Source organism: Geotrypetes seraphini, chromosome 2 (genome assembly GCF_902459505.1).
Source record: "Geotrypetes seraphini chromosome 2, aGeoSer1.1, whole genome shotgun sequence".
Taxonomy (NCBI): Eukaryota; Metazoa; Chordata; class Amphibia; order Gymnophiona; family Dermophiidae; genus Geotrypetes; species Geotrypetes seraphini.
Window position 1 is genome coordinate 142,325,249 of NC_047085.1, and position 25,718 is coordinate 142,350,966.

Below are 25,718 nucleotides of genomic sequence, written 5' to 3' on the forward strand. Positions count from 1 at the left end.
ATTCAATGCTTTGCATCTAACTTGCCAGTGCTTATGTCTGTTTTTATTTTCTTCATTTGGATCCTTTTTTTCCATTTTTTAAAGGATGTTTTTTTTTTCCTCTAATAATTTATTTCATTTCACCTTTTAACCATGCTGGCTCACGTTTCCTCTTCTTTCCACCTTTGTTAATACATGGAATACATCTGGTCTGGGCTTCCACAATGGTATTTTTAAATAACATCTACATTTGATTTACAGTCCTAACCTTTGTAACTGATACTTTTCGCTTCTTTTAACAATTTTCTTCATTTTATCATAGTCACCCTTTTGAAAATTAAATGCCACTACAGTAGATTTCTTTTGCGACGTCACTCTCAGTTTAAAAAATAGTGGGATTGGGCTACCTGTTAATAATTTCACTTTTGGTCAATACAAGGAGGTTTTTATGATGACTGATGTTTTTAAAATCTGGAGAATTTGCATCTCTGTAGGACTGCTAACTGATGTCCCTTCCCCCTTTCATTAGACTCTGTAAATAAAGATTTTTTTCCATATTGTTGATATGAAAGGAGTCCTGGTTTTTCTCTTAGGACAAGCAGGCATAATTACTTTACATTACATTACATTAGGGATTTCTATTCCGCCATTACCTTGCGGTTCAAGGCGGATTACAAAAGAGTTAAAGAGGGTGTTTTACAAAAAGATTTATGGTCCTTTTTGGGGAAAAAAAGAGTAGAGCAGGTTAATTTGGGGGTTCGGGGGGTTAGAGGGATGAAAGAAGGAAGCTTGAGAGGTTAGGATTTTTTCAGGGATTTTTTGAAAAGTATAGTCTTTATTTCTTTTCTGAAAGTTTTGTAATCTGGGGTCATTATCAGAAGGTTGGCGATTTGTTTGTCTATTCTCACATGTGGGTGACATCATCCATGGAACCAGGTACAGACACTACTAAGTGCACGGCCACCTTACATCGATAGGCAATGCCCATACCACATGCACCAGTGCTTTCCCACATGTCGACTTGTGGGACTTTTGGTTCTTTGTTTTTCATGAAGCTGAGAAGCTGTGTCTTCAGTTTTCTCTTCAGTGCATCCAACATTTCAACTTTGTCTGGTAAATGGACTAAGACCCTGTTTGTTAGCCCATTTGTTTAAAATAGTCTTCCCAGCCTACAAGTTTTGATGTACTACCTGGACTGGACTTAACCTCATAGAGGATCCTCCTAGCTTTTTGTGGCTTTTGACCCTAACAAACTCGGAGTGTCTGTTACCAAGAGAACCATCTCCAGTTGACTAGCAGACCGTATCTCCTTCAAGTATACTAGGACTAAGCTGGCACTGCAGGGCCGTGTGACAGCTCATAATGTCTGAGCTGTAGCTACTTTGGTGGCTTGTTTCCTCTCTGCGGTTATTGAAGACATCAGCAAAGTGACTACATGGTCCTCAATCCATACCTTTACTTCTTGCTACTGTTTGGAACACAACGCCAGAGAAGACTTTCGGTTTGGACAAGCAGTTCTGCAAAATCTTTTCTCTACATGAAAGCCAATTTTCCCTCTGGACCTGTTGGATTTTGCCAGCATCCTGTGGATTCAGTGTTTAACTTCTTCCAGAGACGTGATCCTGGCAGCTTGGGAGTCCCACATGTGAGAATATTATGCTTGCTTCTCCTTGAAGAAAGCAGTTATTTAACTAAAGCAGGTGTTCTCTGAGGACAGCAGGCATATATTCTCACAACCTGCCCACCTCCACTAGATGGCATCTTAGCACTGTTACTGAACTGATGGTCCTGCGAGCTGACGTCGAGCAGGAAGACACCAGCACGTGTGCAGTATGGGCACTGCCTAAAGATTTAAGGTGATCATAATGGTAGTGTCTGTACTGGGTTCTCACATATGAGAATATATGCCACTAGTAAACTACTGTACTACAGACATGTCCAAGTAGATATTCTACTCGTACTAATGGACTAACAAAGCAAGCATGCTATATTAACTGATTTTAAACTATGAAGAATCATTTTAAAATATTTTGCAGATCTGTTAATTGTTTAGCAATTGGATATTGAATTTGACAATAAAGGGAAAGGCTGATGATATTTCTATTTTTATTCCTTTGAATAACACAACCAATGAAATTTTAGAACACATTTCCTATATTATGAATGAACTAGAACAATGGACAATCAATTTTAAATTGAAATTAAATACAGAAAAGACAAAAGTTTTCTTAGCAAGCCCAAAGGATAAAATTACTAGAACATCATTACATCTAAATGGTCATGATTATCTGATTTCTAAAACTATAAAAATATTAGGAGTCACATTAGACACCCATTTATCCATGGCTGAACACACGAACTTAGTGGCGAAGAAGTGCTGTTTTGCACTATGGAAATTAAAGACTATTAAAAAATATTTTGACCCTTTATCTTTTAGCTTATTGGTGCAGTCATTGGTTCTATCTATATCGGACTACTGCAATATCATTTACCTGGGTGTACCTAAAAAACTCTGTAAAAATTAAGAATAGTACAGAATACAGCTGTCTGTTTAATATTTGGACTGAAGAAAAACAATCATGTTAGTCCCTACTATAGATTACTGCACTGGTTATCAATGGAGACACGAATAATGTTCAAGTTCTCTTGCATCTGCTTTAAATTGGTTTGTGGAATAGCTCCTACCTATCTCTTACCACATTTTGTGCTATACAGCCCCACAAGGATAACCAGAAACTTTAATTTATTTGCCTACCCAAGGATCACCGGTTGTAAATACAGGTCCTTTTTGGATAGAACTTTCATGTTTCAAGCAAGTAAACAGCAGTCTTGGTTAGGTAATTACATCAATGGAGCCAGGTTGACCTACGGCGCATTTCAGAAAGAAATTAAGACTGCATTGTTTGACAGATTTATTTCCTAAACAAAAGTCATACTAAACTTAATAATTCTATTCTGACTATTCTTGAGAAATATGTTGTACTTTTACTATTAGTATTTTGTAAACTCGCTGATTGTCCAGTTCTCTTCAGTATAATCTGCCTAGAAATCGTATGATTGTAGCGGTATAGAAGAATAAAGTTATGTTATGTTATGAAAATCTGTGCCTTCTATGAAAGTGTAGTTTTGTCCTTTAACCTAGGGATGGAAGAAGGAGAGAAGTGTTGCTGAATACCCCGATGGCAAAGTGATAATGGTTTTTCCTGATGATCCAAAATATGCTCTTAAAAAGGTGAATTCAAGAGGCTCATAGCTTACATTTTGTGTGTGGGGAAGAAGTTTTAATGCAGAATCCTGAATGTCTTCTTTTTTTCACACAGAATCCTGCCTTGGACCTTGCTAGCTTTTAAGTAATTTATCCAACGTAGGATGATCACAGATGTTGAGATCTGATTATGGCATGTCTTGACTTTCTTGAGAGGCCTTTGGTGACATGATTCCATTTTTTCCTTTACTCTGTCCCTTCCTCTACAGATAGCTTACATCTTTATCAGTATTAGCTCAAGGTATTTCCCTATCACTGGAGGGCTTACATTCTAAGTGACTTACCCAAGATCACAAGGAACATAAGTAGGGCTTGAACCTGGCATCTCAGGTTGTCAGGCCAGTGCTCTAGTCAGTAGGCTATTCCTCCACTCGAGAGTTGTATCTTTGTGGTTCAAAGCCTCCTTTGGTTAGGCAATTTAAGTGTCAGGGTCTTTGTTTTGTTAATGGTAAAGTTCAATCTACTACACTTCCCCCTCCCCATTCGTGGTTTTGGCAATCGCGATTTCACATATTCTTTGGTTAGGCACTTTAAGTGTCAGGGTCTTTGTTTTGTTAATGGTAAAGCTCAATCTACTACACTTCCCCCTCCACATTCGCGGTTTTGGCAATCGTGATTTCACATATTCGCGATTTTTTGGGGAGGGGGAAAAATCCCCCATAGTTTAGCCTTCCCCCCGGCATCCCGGCCTTACCTGGTGGTCTAGCAGGCTTTTGGGGCAGGAGCAATCTTCCTACGCTCCTGCCCCGTGTAGATCGCCAATAGGAAATGGCTTGGGGAGTTCCCGTAGTCTCTCGAGAAGATTGCTCCTGCCCCGAAAGCTCGCTAGACCACCAGGTAAGGCCGGGATGCCGGGGGGAAGGCGGGAGGGATGCGGGGGTGGATCAGAGCCGGACCAGAAGATATTCGTGGTATTTCACCATTCGCGGTCCGACTCTGCCCCTATCCCCCCTGAATAGTGTACTTCTATTATTTCTATAGTGCTACCAGATGTACACAGTGCTGTACAGAGTCACAAAGAAGACAGTCCCTGCTCAAAAAGCTTACAATCCAAACAGACAAGACAGATAAACAGGACGTCATGGATACTGTTAAGGGGAACGGTTAATCTGCTGGCTTGGATGGAGGGCAGTGGGGGAGCAGAGTTATGGATTGAAGACTATATCAAAAAGGTGGGTTTTCAGCCTGCTTTTAAACAAGGGAAGAGGCTTGGCAGGCAAACTCAGGTAATTTATTCCAGGCTTAGGGGAGCTAGATGAAAGGAACAAAGTCTAGAATTGGCAATGGAGAGACAGGCACAGCTATGAGCAGCTTATCTGAGGAACGGAGTTCTCTGGGAGATGTATAAGGAAAGAGAAGAGAGGAGAGATATTGAGGGGCAGCAGAATGAACACACTTGTAGATCAGCAATTGAAGTTTGCACTGTATGCGAAGGTGGATAGGGAGCCAGTGAAGTAATTTAAGGAAAGGGAAGACATGAGCGGAGCGAGGTTGGTAGAAGATGAGTCGTGCAGCAGAGTTTTGCACAGATTGCAGGGGGGGAGAGGCGGCACTGCAGGACACCAGTTAGAAGTAGATGCAGTAATCTAAGCATGAGGTTATGAGAGTATGCGCAGAGAGGAAGGGGCGAATTTTGGTGATGTTATAGAGATAGAAGTGACAGGCCGTAGCAGTTTATTGGATGTGCATAGAAAATGAGAGGTCAGAATCGAAGACTGCTCCAAGGTTGCAAGCAGAGAAGGCTGGAACGATGACAGTATTATTTACTGAGATGGAGAACGGAGGAGGAGGAGGAGCAGAAGAGAGTTTAGGAGGAAAGAGGAGCAGCTCAGTCTTGGACATGTTTGATTTCAAATGACGGCAGGACATCCAGGCAGCAATGTCAGCCAAAAAGGCAGAGACTTTTTCTTGGACTTTAGGAGAAATTTCAAGTGTAGAGAAGTAGTTCTGGGAGTCATCATCATATAGGTGATACTGGAAGCCATGGGAGGAGATCAGGACTCCGAGGGAAGAGGTGTAGAGAGAGAAAAGGTCCTAAGACAGAACCCTAGGGTATGCCAACTGCTAGAGGAATAGCAGCAGAAGAGGACCCACCAACACATACACTAAAGGTGTGATGAGAGAGGTAGGAGGTAAACCAGGAGAGGATAGATTCGCAGAATCCAAACGAGGACAGGGTATCATAAGAACATAAGCAATGCCTCCGCTGGGTCAGACCTGAGGTCCATCATGCCCAGCAGTCTGCTCACGCGGCGGCCCAACAGGTCCAGGACCTGTGCAGTAAACCTCTATCTATACCCTTCTATCCCCTTTTCCAGCAGGAAATTGTCCAATCCTTTCTTAAACCCAAGTACTGTACTCTGCCCTATAACGTCCTCTGGAAGTGCATTCCAGGTATCCACCACACGTTGGGTAAAGAAGAACTTCCTAGCATTAGTTTTGAATCTGTCCCCTTTCAACTTTTCCGAATGTCCTCTTGTTTTTTTTATTTTCTGAAAGTTTGAAGAATCTGTCCCTCTCTACTCTCTCTATGCCCTTCATGATCTTATAAGTCTCTATCATATCCCCTCTAAGTCTCCTCTTCTCCAGGGAAAAGAGACCCATTCTCCAATCTCTCAGCGTATGAGAGGTTTTCCATCCCTTTTATCAAATGTGTCGCTCTCCTCTGAACCCTCTCGAGTAACACCATATCCTTCTTAAGGTACGGCGACCAATATTGGACGCAGTATTCCAGATGCGGGCGCACCATCGCCCGATACAATGGCAGGATAACTTCTACCGTCCTTGTTGTAATACCCTTCTTGATTATGCCTAGCATTCTATTTGCTTTCTTAGCAGCCGCTGCGCACTGTGCCGTCGGCTTCATTGTCATGTCCACCATTACCCCCAAGTCCCTTTCTTGGCTACTCTCATTCAATAACATCCCTCCCATTGTATAGCTGTACCTCGGGTTTCCGCTTCCCACATGCAATACTTTACATTTCTCAACGTTGAACTTCATCTGCCATCTCGCCGCCCATTCCCCCAGTTTGTTCAAGTCCCTTTGCAATTCTTCACATTCCTCTTTAGTCCCAGTTCCACTAAATAGTTTTGTATCGTCCGCAAATTTTATTATCTCACACTTTGTGCCTGTTTCTAGATCATTTATGAATATATTAAATAGCAGCGGCCTGAGCACCGAGCCCTGCGGAACACCACTCGTGACCCTCATCCAGTCCGAGTAGTGGCCCTTTACCTCTACCCTCTGTTTCCTACCCGCCAACCAGTTTCTGATCCATCTATGTACGTCTCCGTCCACTCCATGGTTCTTCAGTTTCCGGAGTAGATGCTCGTGAGGCACCTTGTCAAAGGCTTTTTGGAAATCAAGGTATATGATGTCTATGGGGTCTCCTCTGTCCATCCGTTTGTTAATTCCTTCGAAGAAGTGCAATAAGTTCGTTAGGCATGATTTCCCCCTGCAGAAACCATGTTGGCTTGTTATCAGAAGTTCGTTTCTTTCCAAATGTTCATCGATGTGTTCTTTAATCAGTGCTTCCGCCATTTTCCCCGGAACCGAGGTCAGACTCACTGGTCTGTAGTTTTCCGGGTCACCTCTTGATCCCTTTTTAAAGATGGGCGTGACGTTGGCTATCTTCCAATCTTCTGGGATCACGCCTGTTTTCAAGGATAGGTTGCAAATTTGCTGCAGTAGTTCCGCTATCTCTTCCTTTAATTCCTTCAGAACCCTTGGATGGATTCCGTTCGGACCCGGGGATTTGTCAGTTTTAAGTTTTTCTATCTGCCTGTGTACATCATCAAGGCTCACTTCCATGGATGTTAATTTTTCTGCTTGATTTCCATTGAAGTTTTGCTCAGGTTCCGGTATATTGGTTGTGTCTTCGTTTGTAAATACAGACGAGAAGAACATGTTGAGTCTTTCTGCGACTTCTTTCTCCTCCTTCACCGCTCCCTTCCTGTCTCCTTCGTCCAGTGGTCCTACCTCCTCCCTAGCTGGCTGTTTCCCTTTAACATATCTGAAGAATGGTTTGAAATTTCGTGCCTCCCTGGCTAGCCTCTCTCCATACTCTCTTTTGGCTTTTCGAACCACACGGTGACATTCTTTTTGATACTTCCTGTGCTCCTTCTGGTTCCCTTCAGTTTTGTCCTTTTTCCATTTCCTGAATGAATTTTTCTTATTGCCTATCGCTTCCTTCACTATTTTAGTCATCCATATCGGGTCTTTTGTTCGACTCTTTTTGCACCCCTTTCTGAATCTGGGGATGTGCAGATTTTGCGCCTCGCTCACCGTGTCCTTGAAAAAAGACCAGGCATGTTCCACTGTTTGCCATTTTTTGGAAGTGTTCCTAAGTTTCTTCCTTACCATTTCCCTCATTGCTTCATAGTTTCCTTTCCTGAAGTTGAATGTTGTCGCTATGGTTCTCTTTCTGTTCGGTATTCCTACTTCAACCTTGAACTTGAACATGTTATGATCGCTGTTTCCCAACGGTCCCACTAATTCCACTTCCTTTGCAGGTCCCCTTAGTCCATTTAGGATTAGATCCAGAGTGGCATTTCCTCTCGTCGGTTCTCTAACAAGCTGCTCCATGAAGCAATCTTGTATAGCCTCCAGGAATTCTGTCTCCCTAGCGCATCTTGAGCTTCCAAGACTCCAGTCTATCCCAGGGTAGTTGAAGTCTCCCATAACAACTGTGTAACCGCTTTTGCATTCTCGCTTCATCTCGGCATCCATTTATTTATCGCTATCTCCGGTTTGCCCGGGTGGACGACAGTATAGTCCCATCTTTATTTCATGCCCTTTCCTACCCGTTATTTTAACCCATAGCGATTCCAGTTTGTTGGTCGTCTCCGCTGTGTCCATTCTTGTCGATTGTATGCTTTCTTTTACGTATAGGGCTATTCCTCCTCCTTTCTGTCCTGACCTGTCCTGGCGATAGAGCTTGTACCCGGGCAGTGCCGTATCCCATTTGTTTTCCTCATTCCACCACGTTTCAGTGATTCCAATGATGTCTATGTCCTCGCTATTGGCCATGGCTTCTAGTTCCCCCATTTTGTTTCTTAGGCTCCTTGCATTAGTATATATGCAGTTTAGATCCTGGCATTTTGTGGTCTTCATTTCTTTTCCCTGTGCTTCGGTCTTTGGTGTCTTCTCTTTTGCTACAATCTTTCTAACCTCCTCCTCTGGGTTAGTTGACTCCTGTAATTTGTCCCTTGTTTCTTCCCAGCCTTTTTTCCCCTCAGTATCTTCACTGGATACCTTCTTCCGAATCATCGACGCTAGGTCGACTGTCGGCTTTCCCCTTTCTCTTAGTTTAAAGCCTGTTCTAGTCCTCTCTTGATGTTGTTTGCTAGAAGTCTTGTTCCCGCCGTGCTCAGGTGCAGTCCATCTCTCCTGTAGAGCTTGCTCTTGCCCCAGAACGTTGTCCAGTTTCTCACGAAGAGGAACCCTTCTTCCTCACACCATCTCCTCATCCACGCATTTATTGATTGTAGTTCTTCCTGCCTTTTCACATCTGCCCTCGGTACCGGTAGGATCTCTGAGAATGCTATCTTCTGGGTCCTCATCTTCAGCTTCCTTCCCAGAATCCTGAACTGTTCTATCAGCGTGCCTCTTCTGTAGTCTCTCCTGCTGACATCATTCGTCCCGATGTGGATCATTACTGCGGTCTCTTCCGTCTCCGCTCCTTCCAGGATCATCCCAATTTTGTCCACGATGTCCTTGGTTCTCGCTCCTGGGAGGCAGGTCACCAGTCGATCCTCTCTCCCTCCTGCTATGTGGCTGTCCACATGCCTCAGTATCGAGTCTCCCACCAGGATTGTTGACTTTCCCTTCTTCAGTTGACGTTTCGGTCTCAGGTCAATGTCCTCGGCATGCTTTGCTCTCTCTTCTTCTGGGCATCGACAGGTCAAGAAAGTTGATGAGTGAGTAAAAGCCCTTAGATCTGGCCATGAACAAGTTACTGCAGACTTTGGTGAGGGCAGTCTCTGTGGAGTGTTGGGGGGTGAAAGACAGATTATAGAGGATCAAGAATCTGTTGAGTTGAAAGGAAGTCCAGGCTGCGATGGACTACAGCACGCTTGAGTAGCTTGGATAGGAACATTAGAAGGGCGAAGGGCGATAGTTGGATAGGCAGGTGGGGTCCAGGAAGGTTTTTTGAAAAGCGGCATAACCACTTCATGTTTGAAGGCAGTGGGCACAGTTGCAGAGGAAATGGATAGGCTGAGAATATGGCAGATGGAAGGGTTGTGAGATGGGGGTCAAGTAGAGGGGTGGGAAAAGGGTCTGAGGGGCATGTAGTAGGCTTTGCTGAAGACAGAAGTTGTGCAGTTTCTTCCTCTATGATTTTAGAGAAGGAAAAAAAGTCAACAGTAGTTGACGGAGGGTTGAGAGGGTGGGACCAGGCAAGGGGACCTTCCTGAGTTGTTTGGGTGAAGGATGAAGGGGTGGTATGAGTTTGAAGTTCAGGAAAGTGGATGGTGGGTAGGAGAGAAGGATGTGATTTTGTAGTGAATTCAAGGGCGATCTTGTGGTCCTTGTCATGGAAGTAATCAACCATAGTCTGGGGGGAGAGAGAAGGAGGGGTTGGAGGTAGGAGCGCTATGAGGAGGGAGTCTGTGGCAAAGAGATGACGAGGATTGGAAGAAAGTGAGTAGTTAGTTGGATGTAGTAGTCTTGCTTGACCCGTATAAATGCAGAATTAAAGCAAGTCAGCATAAATTTAAAGTGAAGAAAGCAAGTGTGCGAGATTTGAGCCAAAGGCACTCAGCACATTGGGTACAGGAACATAAGTAACGGATACTGGGAGTGAGCTAAGGTTGAGGTTTGGTATGCCTGACAGAGCAGGGAACAGGAGGAGTAAGGGTGTCCAAAGCAGAGGAAAGAATAGAGTTGTATGATGAGACAGCCTCATGGACAGACTTGGATAACATAGTGGAGGCAAGGAGAGGTGAAACAGAGGTTGAGAGTGTGGAAGGATTGAGGGCTTGAAGATTTTGAAACCTGTTGGTGGTGACTGGGTGTGACTGAGTTGGGTGGGGGGGAGTAATTGTGAAGATTATCAGATGATGATCCGAGATGGAGAGCAGTGAGGTAGTTAGAGAGAGAACAGTTGGAGAAAAAGACAAGATCAATGCAGTGGTCATCCCAGTGAGTGGGGGTAGTGGAGCATAGCTGGAAGTCAAATGAGGAGGTTAAGGCAAGGGATCATCAGTGCGAATGTTAAAATCTCCAAGAATGAGGGAGGGAGAAGATGAATCAAGGAAGCCTGAAAGCTAGGAGTCAAATTCAGTGAGAAAGGCAGAAGGTGACTTTTTGGGGGGGACATTAAATGACCGCTATCTGCAGAGATAGAGGAGTGAATAGTACTGTGAGTATTTTGAAATATGTACATTTGTATAATTCAAAGTATATTAGAACATCATAGAAACATGACGGCAGATAAAGGCCAAATGGCCCACCAGTCTGCCCATCCGCAGTAACCATTATCTCTTTCTCCCTCTGAGAGATCCCACATGCCTATCCCAGGCCCTATTGAATTCAGACACAGTCTCTGTCGCCACCACCTCTTCCGGGAGACTATTCTACCACCCTCTCTGTAAAAAAAAGTATTTCCTTAGATTACTCCGGAGCCTATCACCTCTTTTTTAAAATTTTAAAATTTATAAGTTTTCAAATTACATACCAAGATTAAACTTGTACAGAAAGCAATTTAAAACATGAAAAGAAATAGGTAAATAGAGAATAAGAAGCATAAGTTATTGCTTAAATTAGCTCAAGTTCTCAAATACTCAATAAGATCCAAAATGTAAATCAAGCGGACATAAATAGAAAATAACATATCAAAGAACTAAAGTCGTTTAACTGAGTTTAAGGCATCAGTCGTTACTTTACATAGCCCTCATACTTTTTCCTTATCCAGTCGCAATAACGATAGGAATGTTGTCAGTTAGAATGGCTCAAAGAAAACATATTTTTGCGAATTATAATATATTATACATTAGCAAGGGTGACGTAGGTAAAAAGTCGCCCCTAAAGCTATTGCACCAGTCTTTAGCTGAAGAAATTCTCATCTACGTCTTCGTGTATCTCGTGCCAAGTCCTGAAACATTTGTATTTTAAAACCCAGAAATTCCTTTTATTTATTTGTAAAGAAAAGTCTCAGAAGCCAGTTTTGATCCGGCGTAAGAGCTACAGTAGCAACTCTCTATTTTTTATTATTGTTTATTTATACATTTTCACTTGGTACAGAAACTTTGGACTCCTTTTACTAAGGTGTGCTAGCGGCTTTAGCGTGCACTTAGCGCATGCTACAATACCGCCTCCATAGAGCTTGCGTTAGTATTTTTCTTTTAGCTTGTGGTTAGCGCGCACTAAAAACTCTAGCGCACTAAAAACGCTCCCGACTCCTTAGTAAAAGGAGCCCTTAGAGTAAATAAGAAATATAATCTCAAAAGAAGAATAAAGAAAAGTAAGATAAAAATTCAACTTAGAAGCATTTCGCATAGGTATTATGATTAAGCAGTATCTTTTAAACTTTCTTAGACCTCAATGCTTTTTTGAGAAACAATAAAGTAAAGAGACAAAGAGATCTCATTTATAAGAGGTTAACAATAATGAAACAGAAAAGGCATAGAGGGGCATAATCAAAAAAACCGTCTAAGCCCCCTTTTGGCCTAAGGCCTTAAACATTGAAAGTAGAAGCAAGGAAAATGTCCATTATCAAAAAAAACGTCCAAAAGGAGGGTTTTTTTTGATAATGGCCTGCCTCTAAATTCAGCTGTTTAAACGCCCAGACCACCACTACGTCTAAACTTATACCATATAATCAACCTAAAAAAAGCCTAAGCTCCAAACGTCCAAAACAAGGGCTTTTAGGCGAAGGAGGAGCCAGGGTTGGGTAGCTCCCATATTTTTTTACTTCTTCCTTCATATCCAAAAATAACTTCCTACAGTCTTGGGTTGACTTTGTCATGTCAGGAAATATCCAGAAACAAACTTTGAAAAGAGTGAAAGAACATTCTCATTATCACATTAAGATCTTGCTCAAATACAAGAGAAATTATCAATGTACTTTGATACTTAGTCTCTTCTTGGGAGTTATGTTATTCACGTCAGTTGGTTGTGATTTATCAAGCTGTTTATCATCAGATGAAACTTCAGATTTTTTTGACAAATAATAAATCCTATTGATTGGAGGAATCAAATCCGAGGTAAATTTCAAATTTTCAATCAAGTATTTTTTAAACATATCAATAGGTGTAGTCATTATCAATTTAGGAAAATTCAATATCCTTAAGTTAAGTCTTCTATTACAATTCTCGAGGTGTTCGATTTTCCTTTGAAGAAAAAATTTGTCCTTAACTAAATTCCCCGAAAGATTTTGTAATGAGGCTATTTCTTTATTAATTTGATCAAACTTAGCATTAGTTTCTGATTTAATATTTTGAACAGACATTAATAAATCATCCAATTTACTCACTATGACTGAGATATCACCAGCTGATTTAGTAGTTGCAGCTTCCAGTTTATGGAGCACTCTCCATATATTGTCCAGCGTCGCCTTTGAGGGGCCGATTTCCTCGGCTCCTTGAACAGTTATAGACTCAGCGTTCTGGTCGGCGTGAGGCCCCCCACTGTGTGACAGCGTCGGACTCTTTTTGACCTTGGCGTTTTCGCCCTCAACATCATCCCCCGCCGGATTAGGTGGCGATTGGGCTGCAGGATGGGATAATAATATTTCAAAGCCCTAGAGCTCCAGTGGCCCTAGAGCAACAGGGATTTCCCCTCCAATAATGGCCGGAGAGCCAGTCAGAAAATGATCCATCGCAGCTTGTCTGGGCGTGGAGAAGTCTGCCCGAAGAAAGCCCTTAACGTTTACTGTGAGGCATCGCACAATTCCAAGTAAAAAAAATGAATTCAATTCTAAAATATTGTAAGGTAGGATGGAGCTCTAATTCTGGCTGCTAACACGCCGCCTCCATCTTGCTTCTCTGCCTATCATCTCTTAACTTCAACCTATGCCCTCTCATTGCACATTAGTTCTGCACCCCCTAAACTGTACCGTTCCCTCTGGTTTTTGCAGCCCAAATGCATGACCTTGCATCTCTTAGCATTAAATTTTAGCTGCCAAATTTCAGACCATTCTTCAAGCTTCACCAGGTCTTTCTTCATGTTATTCACACCTTCCGGTGTATCTATTGCAGATTTTGGAATCATCCGCAAAGAGACAAATCTTACCCGACAACCCTTCAGCAATATTGTTTATGAAAATGTAAAAAAAAACAAAAAACCCAGGCCCAAGAACAGAACCTTGAGGCACACTACTGGTAACATCCCTTTCCTCAGAGCGATCTCCATTGATCACTACCCTCTGCTGCCTTCCACTCAACAAGTTCTTGACCCAGCCCATCAGTTTGGGACCCATCCTGAGGGCACTCAGTTTATTTATTAGAGGTCTGTGTGAAATACTGTCAAAGGCTTTGCTAAAATCTAAATCTAGCGCTCATACTCTATCCAATTCTCGTGTCACCCTGAAATTGATCAGATTTGTCTGATAAGACCTACCTCTAGTGAATCCATGTTGCCTCCAGTCCTGTAATCCATAGGATTCCGGAAACTTGATCATTCTCTGTTTTAAATGCGTTTCCATTAATTTGCTTACCACAGAAGTCAGACTTACCGGCCTGTAATTGCTTACTTCTACCTTACTTCTACTTTTGTGGAGAGGTACCACATCCACCCTTCTCCAGTTCTCCGGTACCACTCCCGACTCTAAGAGTCTCGTTAAAAGGTCAGTCAGTGGAGCTACCAGAACTTCCCTAAATTCCTTCAGCACCCTTGGATGTACATCATCCGGCCCCATTGCTTTGTTTACCTTTATTTTAGTTAGCTCCTCACAAATACAACCCTCTGAAAATCGATCAGGGTCTTATTACTCTGGTAGAGAGTTGCGCGGGGACAGAAATCCCACCCATCCCCGCCAAAATCCAACCCGTGCCCACCCGTCCCTGCAAGGAATCCCTCCGTCCCCATGAGGAATCCCTCCATCCCTGCCTGTCCCCGTGAGGAATCCCTCTGTCCCATCCCGTCCCTATAAACTTCAGAAAGTTTATTCATTTAATTATGCTACTGAATTAAAGGCTCTGGTAGAGACACATTTACAAATAAGCAAAGACACTTTATTAATTTGGAAATATTAATTGGGAAGCATATATACTTTGTAAACGGGTTTCTACCAGAGCCTCTAATGTAAATATAGTAGAAATGCTTATCTGATAAGGACCCCCAAGCTTTCAGCTGAGGACTTCCTCTGCAGTTGGCCGGGGATCCCTTTTGCCAAACTTGGCAGGCTGCAGTAGCGTCCCTGAGTCACAGATGCTGGCACCTCAGTGGCTCATGGATGCTGCCAGTGATTGCTGCGCTTGGTGGAGGGGAGTTCTGGACATCTCTAGAGGAGGTCCTCCCTGGCCTTTCCCATCAATTTGCTCCGTGCTGGCTCCCTCAACCCGCTGCTAAGCCAGGAGTCCAAACCCCCCTGCCACTGCTGCTCCGTTGATGTATCTTCACAGCGGCAGCAGTGGGAGGTAATTGAATTCAGGGGGCGGGCGGGCTTGGGAGGGGGCAGATGAGGACAAAGGCTGGAAGGCAGTGAGGGAAACACAGGAGGGAGGGAGGAATACCGGTAATTGTTGGGCCTGAGTTGGGGGGGGGAGAGGACAAAGGCTGGAAGCCAGTGAGGGGAACATAGAAGGATAGAAGGGAGAGAGGAAGGGACAATTGTTGGGCCTGAGTGGGGGGGGAGGGGAAGAGTACAAAGACTGGAAGACAGTGAGGGGGAACTTATGAGGAAGGAAGGAAGGGACAATTGTTGGGCTTGAGGAAGGAAAGAAAGAAATCACCAGACAACCAAAGGTAGGAGAAATAATTTTATTTTCAATTTAGTGATCAAAATATGTCAGTTTTGAGAATTTATATCCGCTGTCTATATTTTGCACTATATTTGTCTATTTTTCTATTGTTGTTACTGAGGTGACATTACATATTTTAGTCATCTGCCTTGACCTCTTTGAAAAAAATGAATGTAAATAATAATTAACATTTTCTCTACGTGCTTTGTGTTTTTTTAATTTTGTGGTTACCATTATGTATTAATAAGATTATATTGTGTGTATATGAAAAATGGATGGAAGAAATTGCATTACAATTAGTACTATTATTATGGGGTGGAATCAGGAGTGGAGTTGGGGGGGGTACTCGGTTGGTATTTGTTAGGCTTAAGGGGTACTTGGCTTGAAAAGGTTGAGAAACACTGTTCTATGCCACCTCTACAAATAGGCTGTTAATATTTCTAGCTATGTGTTCTGTATATAATCAAGCTTGTAAGTAAATTGTTTTCTGGTATGTGTTTGACAGGTGGAAGAGATCAGAGAGATGGTAGATAATGACCTGGGATTCCAGCAGGTTCCCCTCAAACTTCATTCCAGAACTAAAACACTCCTTTTTATTTCAAATGACAAAAAAGTAGCTGGCTGTTTAATAGCAGAACATATCCAGTGGGTGAGTTACTAAGTGAAATTATCTTTACAGATGTGTTAGATTCCATTGAATTTAAGAGGTGATAATTTGTCAATCATTTTCCTTGAAACGTTAGTCCATCTTAAGGGGACTTGCTGGCCTTGTAGATTAGCAGAGAATTACAATTCCTTTATCTCTGGATCACTGGTTCAAGTAAAAGATCTGGTCAATGATGATCAAAGCTATTTCCTTTTGAACATCATTTGGTGGTCTTAGTCTAGGTGGGCAGCTATCCAAATTGCAATGCTACCATTACAGTTTTATAGTAGCATGGTCAAAGGCAGTACAGAATGGAGAACTCTAGGAGGCTATTTCAAAGCCATTTCTGCTGGTAAACTAGATCTTTGCTGGAAGAAATGGGCTTTTACAAGACTGTCCATTTGATTTCTAGGTTAAAGGACAGTCTTTGAGCCTGTATGTGCAGCTTTTGTTCTTGCAGTGAAAAGAGGCATTCCCGGGGGCAGGGCTGAGGAGAAGCTGGCACTGAAGCACATAGTTCAGAAAAATTAGATTTATGCATGGAGTTTTTCATGGAAAAACTATGTACCATCTAGCATATAAATGTGTATGTGAGTTGTTTTCAGCGAGAGTATGTACTTTCAGTTTTCAAAATCCATGCACTTTTCACTGAGGTCCAGAAGTACCTGAAGGAAATGTCTGCTATTGAGACAGACTTTGGGGAAGCCACTGCTTACCCTGGATCGGTAGCACAGAATGTTGCTACTATTTGGGTTATCGCCAGATACTTGTAACCTGGATTGGCCACCATGAAGATGGGATACTGGGCTAGATGAACTACTGGTCTGACCCAGTAAGGCTATTCTTATGTTAAAATCGTTTCACTTTTACCTGTTCTACACCATTCAGAATTTTGTAGACCTCAATTATATCCTCTCTCAGCCATCTCTTGTCCAAGCTGGGGGGGGGGGGGTAGGATATGTGATAATTTCCAGTGTTCTGGAAAGAAATCGTAACTGCAGAATACTTGAAATAGTGAGTAGAAATTGAGCTTAACTGCTACTATCATTTCCAGGGTTATCGGGTTATAGATGAGAAGATTGCTGAAGGAGATTCAGAAAAAGAGAGAGCCATTTCTGAGCGGCAGAAAGCTTGGTGCTGCTCCACCTCTCCTGAACCTGCGATCTGCGGAATCAGTCGTATATGGGTGTTTGGAATGATGCGTCGGAAGAAAATTGCCTCACGGATGTTAGAGTGTCTGAGGTACATTACTGTTGAGGAACATTTTTAAATTCTGTACACAGTATTTAAACATTCTGCATAGTTTTGTTAAAAATAAATAATATAGTCATAATACAGAAAACTGGTGTTCAAAAATGCAAAATTTTTAATGTGTTGGCCTGAATTCCCATATGCCTGGAGAGGCACCAGGTATTCAACTGTTCCAACTTTACCCTCCCCACCTAATATCAACAATTCTATTTTGTCATGGGTCCATCCTGCAGCTTCCAGTAAGGACTAGATGCACTAAAGATACCGACTGGATCGCTGTTGGCCGATTCTCAAGCAGCAATCAATGCGCTATCAAGTTTGCATGCAAATGATTTGTATGCAAACGTGACCGATCAATCACTCAGTGAGCGACTGACACATGTGCAGAGCCCTAACAGCAGTGACAGGGGAAGCAGCCTCATGTCACTGCTGTTAGGGCTTCTTTTTTTTTAATTGCACAGATGTTGTGTGCGTGTTGCACACAATCAGCCTCATTTAAAAAAAGAAAAAAGCCCCCTGCGCTGACCCCCCTACCCTGCGCCACCGACTCCCCTGAACCAATCCCTCCATCCATCCTCCCAAAGCCCCTCCAAAATGGCTAATGTAGCTGGTTTTAAGAAAAGTTTGAACAATTTCCTGGAGGAAAAATCCGTAGTCTGTTATTGAGACAGACATGGAGGAAGCCATTGATGTCCCTGGATCGGTAGTATGGAATGTTGCTACTATTTGGGTTTTTGCCAGGTACTTGTGATCTGGATTGGTCACCATGAAGAAGGGGTAGATGGACCATTGGTCTGATCCAGTAAGGCTATTCTTATGTTCTTACTTAGGTACCCAATTGTACAATTCAGTATACATTTGCAAAAAAAAATAGTTAAAATACATATTTTACATAGATGATTACTTGGGCTCACTTCGTTTGCCGGTTATCACTGAGCCTGATACTCGGTTGCTGGACTGTCTGGTGATTGAAGCGCAACAAACTCTTAGATCACCAGGTTTGGACAGATTCACTGTATAATTTTATAAGTCATTTCAGGAACTGTTACTGCCGCCACTATTACAGCTGTTCAAATCCTTGGAGAAGGGATCCCAGCTACCCTACTATATGCGTTTGGCAGTTATCACTGTTCTTTATAAGATGGGTAAAGATCCTCTGTCTTGTGCTTCGTACCACACTATCTCCCTGCTAGGGATTAACACCAAGATCTTTTCCCGTATACTAGTAAACTGCTTGATGAGTTGGGTTCTCAGACTTATACATCCAGATCAGTCAGGATTTATCCCAGGAAGGCAGGTGGGGGATAACATTAGGTGGATGTTGATTTTACAAGAACGGATGATAAGACAGGGTAGGTCCATGCTGCTGTTCTCTGTGGACGTGAAAAAAGCCTTCGATTGGGTGTCCTTGGAGTTTCTGTTTAAGGTTCTTGCACAGTTTGAGTTTGGGCCCCAACTATTGAACTGGATCAAGGTGTTGTACGCGGGACGGTTGAGTTGTGTGAAAGTTAATGGTAGTTATTCAGCTCCTTATCAGCTTTTCAGGGGCACCCATCAAGGCTGTCCTCTTTCCTCCATTTTCTTTGTGTTGGCAATTGAGCCGTTGGCTCAGAAAATTAGAGAGGATAACTCAGTTTGGGGAGTAGAGGTTGGAGATAAGCCTTATAAACTTAGTCTGTTTGCGGATGACTTGCTATGTACCTTGACAGACCCGGAAACTTCTTTACCTAGGGTAGTGGCTAGCTTGGAGCACTATTGGAGGCTGTCCGGATTTCATATTAATATGACTAAATCGGAAATTTTGAATGTAATGGTGCCTGCAGATTGTGTAGAATATTTAAAGGCTGTTTTTCCATTCCGCTGGGTTTACGCTACTTGGGGGTACCCTGAATATGTCCTTGTTTGACTTGAAATATTATCTTCCTGTTCTTCGGAGAGTGCAGAGAGACTTGGCCTGTTGGCGAAGTATGTTTTTTTTTTCCTTGGATTGGGAGAATTGCGCTAATTAAAATGATGGTTCTTCCACATTTTCTCTTTCTTTTTCAAGCTTTGCCCATGTGGGTTGATAGCCGATTTTTGCACAAGCCCAGCGTACTCTTTGGAAGTTTATCTGGGGGAACTCTCAGCCGAGGATCAATAGGCAAACTTTATATTGGAGCGTGTTAGAGGGGGGTCTGGCAGTGCCTCATCTACAGAAATACTACTAGGCGGCTCAATTGCAAGCATTATTGGAATGGCAGACACAGGAATACAAATCATAGGTTGATATGGAACAAGAAGCCCTAGGGTTGGATGCCTTGTTGCATCGCCCATGGGCTCGCCCAGGAGGACCCAAATGGGGTGTTTTATCAACGGTATGCTTGACTCTTCGGATTTGGCGGTAGGCTCATTTCCTTCTTTTGGAGGGTAGGAGGTACTCTTGGTATACCCCCTTGCTATGTAACTGGGAATTCTCTCTGGGTCGGGAGGGGCAGGTGTTTGAGATATGGGCACGTAAGGGACTGGTTTGTTTGGGGCAGCTCCTTGATCTCCCCAGTATGGCTTGGACTCGAGAGACCCTTTTTCCACACCTCCAGGTTAAACACTATGGGCTCCTTTTACTAAGCTGCGATAGCATTTTTAGCACGCGCTATGCGTCTAGAACTAACACCAGCTCAATGCTGGCATTAGTGTCTAGCGCATGCGCTTAAACCGCTATCGCAGCTTAGTAAAGGGAGCCCTATATTTCTCAATCTGGGATGTTGGGTGAACTGCTCAAGAGTAAGACACAGTTTGTGCTTCTTTTAGATCCAGTCATGTAAAAGGGGCTCTATCGGGGATCTATAAATGCGTAATAGCTAGGTGAGGGGCTAGAACTTCTTATATGACAGCTTGGAAAGGTGACTTGGGCAGGCAGCTGTTGAAAATTCATATTTTACATAAAAATATCTGAATTAATTTTACTACAACATGAATAGATAACATAGAATTTTTTTTTTTTTTTTAATTCATTTTCAAACTTACAATAAGTGTGACAATATATTCAAACAAATTAACAATAAATATATCACTTAATAATCATCAATGGTACAAACGATATGCTCTTATCTCCCACCCTTTCTTATCATATAATCAAATATCTTGTACAATTTGTAATAATAAATTACCCTCCCCCCCTCACAATTGAACTTGTAAATTTAAGGGAAAAAATGTCCTCTAATCAGTACAATAGTTTGTTAATGGCTCCCACACATCTTGAAATTTCTTAAAATACCCTTTCTGTATTGCAATAAATCTTTCCATTTTATATATATGACTTGGAGAATTCCACCAAAAATTATAATTGAATCTACTCCAGTTCTTCCAGTTATAAGTAATTTTTTGAATGGCAACCCCAGTCATTATAAGTAATAATTTGTTATTATTTGAAGAAATCTGACTTTTTGCTCTCATTGCCATACCAAACAGCAAAGTATCATATGACAATGCCACTGGATTATCTAATAAACAATTAATTTGGTACCAAATTGATTTCCAAAAAGCTATAACATATGGACAATAGAATAACAAATTATCTAATGTCCCTGCTTCAAGATGATAGTGCCAACATTTATTAGACTTACAGCTATCCAATTTTTGTAACCGAACAGGGGTCCATAATACTCTATGTAACAGAAAAAAACATGTTTGTCTCATAGATGCTGACATTAAATTTTATAATTCCTAAACAGCCATGTATTTGTAAATGACAGAATTGCACATAATTTGTCTTTATGCAAAGCTAAAAGAAGCACGTTCTAAAAATGTTTAATCTTCTTTAGAAATCAACAGTGGACTATAGCAAACCCACCTATAAACAACTAAATCTTCTCTATGGATTACTATCACATACACCAGTGGTCTCAAACTCGTGGCCCGCCAGGTACTGTTTTGAGGTCCTCAGTATGTTTATCATGATCACAAAAGCAAAATAAAACACCTTCCAAGACTCCCCTGCCTGTGGATGCTCTAGACATGATAGAGCTAACTGAGGAGCTGAGAAATATTAGATTAGTGATGAAAGACAACACAGATAAACTGACGGCGGTGAAGGAAGAAGTGGCAAACTTGGCACAGAAAGTGGAAATGGTACATACCAGAATGGAACAGATAGAAACCTGAATGGAGAAAGTGGAAATTGAGCAGCTGCAAAATAAAAAGATCCCAGGGTTCTTCAGGACATGGAAAAATGGATGGAAGATTTTGAAAATCGTTCAAAAAGAAGCAATTTGTGAGGATACTGGGATTAAAGGAAGAGGTGGAGGGAAAGAATGCTATATCTTTTTGAGAAGAAATCTTACCAAAAATACTCCCCCCTTAATTTAAAAGTGCCATTAGAAATTGAAAGGAAACATAGGATCTCAGGAAAGAAATTTAATGGTTAGTTGGGACCTAGACCATTAATATTTTGCCTGTTTCATTTCCAGCATGCTATAGAAATTTTAAGTATCAAGTTACCTAGGATGTATAAGGACAATAGAATTTTATTGGACACTTTGCAGACATTAAAATTTATTAATAATTTAACACCTATTCCGACTCATAAATCCACCTGTCAGTCCCTTTGGCTGAACTCCAAGATTCAGATTGGTGGGTTTAAGATCCTCTGGAAGTTTTGGATGCAGGCGGGTATACGTACTCTGGATGATGTAGTATCAGAGGGAAAGCTGCTTGACTTTTCACGGCTGCAACAAACATTTGGTATTGCTAAGTCTCAAAATTATAAGTGATTGCACTTGAAGCAAGCCATTCAGAAGGGGTTCCCTGATTGGCGAAATCTTAAAAATCAGTATAGCTTGCCGGTCCTATGCTTCCAGACAGATTTCCTGGGGCATCAGGCCACCCAGTGGTATAAATTAATATCTGAATTTTTGAGTAAGAAACCAAAGACCGGTCTTCGTAACATTTGGAGCATTGAGATAAAGCAGCAGATTTCTGCGTCTCAATGGCCACGAATTTGGACTTGGAGGATGAGATGTATGGCATCTGCATCTATGAGACAAACATGGTTTTTCTTGTTACATAGATCTTTTTGGACCCCTGTTCTTTTACAGAAATTGGATAGTTCTAAGTCTAACAGATGCTGGCACTGTCATCTCGATGTAGGGACATTGGATCATCTACTGTTCTATTGTCATTTGATACTTAAATTTTGGAGATCCATTTGGGGTCATGTGAATAAAATATTGGAAAATCCAGTGGCATTGACGTACGATACCATGCTATTTGGCTCGTTAATAAGGGCTAAAAGCCTAATATCTTCCCATAATAATAAACTTCTCTTTATTATGACGGGAGTTGCCCTACAACTTATCTTGAAGAACTGAAAAAACTGGAACTGGTTAAATTATAATTTCTGGTGGGAATCTTTATGCCACATTTTTAAAATGGAACGTATGATTGCTATACAGCAGGAACATTATAGGAAATTTAAAGATGTTTGGGAGCCATTGACAAAATTTTGTAAGGAGTGATTACGGATTTTACCCTTTAACATACACGTCCAGGGTGGGGAAATACTTTTAATTTAATTATGGTTGAGAGCAATTGTTGGGTATATACCGGAGGATACATGTATTTGTTATGAAATATAATTTAATTGAATTTAAGTGCTGTTAAAGTGTAAAATGTCTGTATAATATGTTGCACTTATTTTTAACTTTAAAATGAATAAAAAGATTTAAAAAAAGAGAGATGGTCTTTTCTTCATGAAAGGCAAAACACAATCAGAGGCTTCCTTTTGCATAATTATAGGGAATTTGTGATAATAATTAGAACAAGACTGATTACAGTGTTATAATCTGTGCCCCTCTGGAGTCATAGCAGGAATCTAGAGACAAAAAACATTGCTTCTCAAACCAAGAGACAGAAAATGGAACCGCTCCTCCTTCCAACTCATGACCTGTGCAGAGCATTATTTTGGGTACTGACCAAGACCCAGGACTATTTTACTGAGACCACTCTGGGAGGGAAATGCCACAGCAAAGGCTTCATGCACTCACTTCTCTGTCAACCTCAATATGTCTCTGCTGGGAACCACACCGACTTTAGTAAAAGATCCATAGGCTCCATTACACTTATAGGATATGGGAAAACCTACAAGATGGATAGATAACTTTGTGCATGTTTTAATAAGTGTGCTTTAATAAGTAAAACTATATTAGTAGAACACTTTTTTGAATGAATCTTTTGTTTAAAAATGTACAGAGATTTGAAGTAAGAGAATGTTTATTCCAACTAGGTAACAAAAACAGGCATATACATCCTATGGCTCATGACATAGGCATTTTACCCTTGTAGGACATGCAGTAACATTACCCCTTACTTTCTAATTCTCTTTTGACTGATGCTATTGCTGTTCTTCTAAAGTTACTCTTTCAGTGTGTGGAGATAAACATTTGCTCCATGTTAATGCTTTATTCCAGAGAACCCTGCTTTTGATCAGTTCCCTTGGTATTGTCTAACTTGGTAACGTTTGAAAATTTAAATACATGACCATAAATACTTTTGTTTTTTGTTTTTTTACAGAAATAACTTTATATATGGCTCATATCTGAGTAAAGATGAAATTGCTTTCTCTGACCCAACTCCGGATGGAAAGCTATTTGCTACACAGTATTGTGGGACTAGCCAGTTCTTAGTATATAATTTTCTCAATGGACAGCAACTGGCTAGGTGAAGGCGACCTACTACGAACTTGCTGATTGGTTTTCAGTTTTAAAAACATATCCCTGTTAAGAGTTGGTGTGTGAAAATGAGAGCTGCGGGTGACTAAAAGAAATCTCCGTTTTTCCACCTCAGATTGTGTTGTGACTTGAAAAAAAAAAAGTGTACGCCAGCAACCGAAAGAGCTTGTTTACTTTACGCCAACACTTATTAGCAGAGGGGCATTTTGAATGGGAGCTAGGGCAGTTTTTTTTATTAAAAGAACTCAGGACTGGTAACACCCAAAGGGTGGTTCCTTTTAATAAAACTGGAAAAGATGCAGTAATAGCTTAGTTTTTTAAAGCAGATATTTTATCTTTTACAGAAGATTCTGGTTAATGTATTTTCTTTATAATTAGTCATGTTTACATGCAGCATACAATTGTTCATAATGGACTGTGAACTATGAATAGAGGCTACAGTCTCAGCAATTAAATATAAGCTGAGGTTCTTCCTATGGGAATATACCAGTATTATCTGGGTACTCAGCCTTTTTCTTCACTGGTGTACAACTGAAGCCAGCTGAGGAATACACATGACCAGCAAAATCAAAGGTCTTATTACATAGTATCTTATGCAATTTTAAATATTACAGACTCATTAAATATACCCAAAACTTTTACCTGATTACCATTCATCCTTCAACATGTACAGAATGGTTAAACTTGAGCACAGCTGTGGAAGCTTTAGAACTGTGTGCACTGGTAGTTGCCCTGGGAGGGTATATGCTGCTAACCTTCAGGGAGAAATCTCTGATGCAGCTGAACTTAAATTCCTCTGTCATAGACAGAAAATAGCAGTGACACACATGAGCAAGATCTTTGGAAGAATAAACAGCAGAGAGTTTTTAAGGGTGCTGCAAATTATGTAATAGAAATAGTTAATAGCATACTCTGCAGCATTCTTGCTTGTTTGTTTTCATGGTGTTTTGTTTCTTTTAAGAATGTTTTTACAGGGAGAGGAGGATTTAAATTAATGACAATTTAAAAGTTTTTCCCTCATCTAATTTATGTGAGTAAACTGTAGCTACTTTATCTCTCAACTGGCTACACCATCACCATTTATCAAAAGGATTCTGCCATGAGTTGTGGCCTGCAAGATGTCAGCCTTTGAGTTCCTAATACATGGCCAAAGGCAGGAGGGTGTATCCTCCAAGGTTACTTAGATACCTGGCCAGAAAGCTTCAGGGTTTTCATGACAGTTTTATTTGTTCAAATTACATCCAAAGAGGTAATTGAATAGTTTATTAAAGAGAACGTGCTGCTTTACATGTAGCTGTCCTAAACTCTTTTTCTGCTCAGACTCTAGAAAGGAGAAGCATAGCGGTGCGTTACATTCCTCTACTGGCAGCGAACAATTCAACCTAAGAGGATGCTCCTTTCCTATCCTTGGTCAAGCTTTGTCATTCAGAAATAGGGAAGGTAACAAAAGTTATCAAGCAACTCCTAATGAAGTTGAACTAGGCTCCATTTTTCTCTTCACATTCTGTACTGGTATATTTTGTCATTAGTAGACTTCAGTGAGATACTTGCAGTTCTTTGCAAAAATCCTCACACCCTTGTCTATTTTTCACATTCTGCTATCTGAAAATACAATTCATTTCATGTCATTCATTTATATTCCGTCAATCTCAAATTTACAGTGGTTTATGAAAAATCAGGAAAAGAATTCAGGATTTATTAAAGTAGAAATTTTCCTCTGACCTATGCAACAATGCTACACTCCTAGCTGTGTTGACACGTTTGGACCTTTGCTTCATACTCACTTTGTACAGTAAAACAGTCTCGATTCTTTACTTGTGGGTATTGAATCATCTGAGCCACTGGCTCTGTAAACTCTGTTTAACTTATGGGCCTCCTTAAGACAATTTTTACAAATGGTGCTAATTAGAATTTGCTATGACAGAAGGTATGAACATTTGTGCAAGCAAAACCTTTTGGTTTCTTATCC

At 41.2% G+C, this 25,718-nt stretch overlaps 1 protein-coding gene across 6 annotated transcripts in view; it reads left to right on the plus strand.

The window, feature by feature from the left end:
• Positions 1–25,476, plus strand: part of ESCO1 (establishment of sister chromatid cohesion N-acetyltransferase 1) — a 70,138-nt gene extending 44,662 nt beyond the window's left edge. For 5 of the 6 annotated variants that reach the window (XM_033933917.1, XM_033933919.1, XM_033933920.1 and 2 more), the window contains 4 exons: positions 3,122–3,211; positions 15,654–15,797; positions 16,849–17,036; positions 23,592–25,476. In XM_033933917.1, the coding sequence (XP_033789808.1) occupies positions 3,122–3,211; positions 15,654–15,797; positions 16,849–17,036; positions 23,592–23,742 (573 nt within the window). In that variant the 3' untranslated portion in view covers positions 23,743–25,476. The remainder of the gene's footprint in view (positions 1–3,121; positions 3,212–15,653; positions 15,798–16,848; positions 17,037–23,591) is intronic. The other variant, XM_033933916.1, reaches the window with a different exon arrangement.
• Positions 25,477–25,718: the final 242 nt, after the last annotated feature.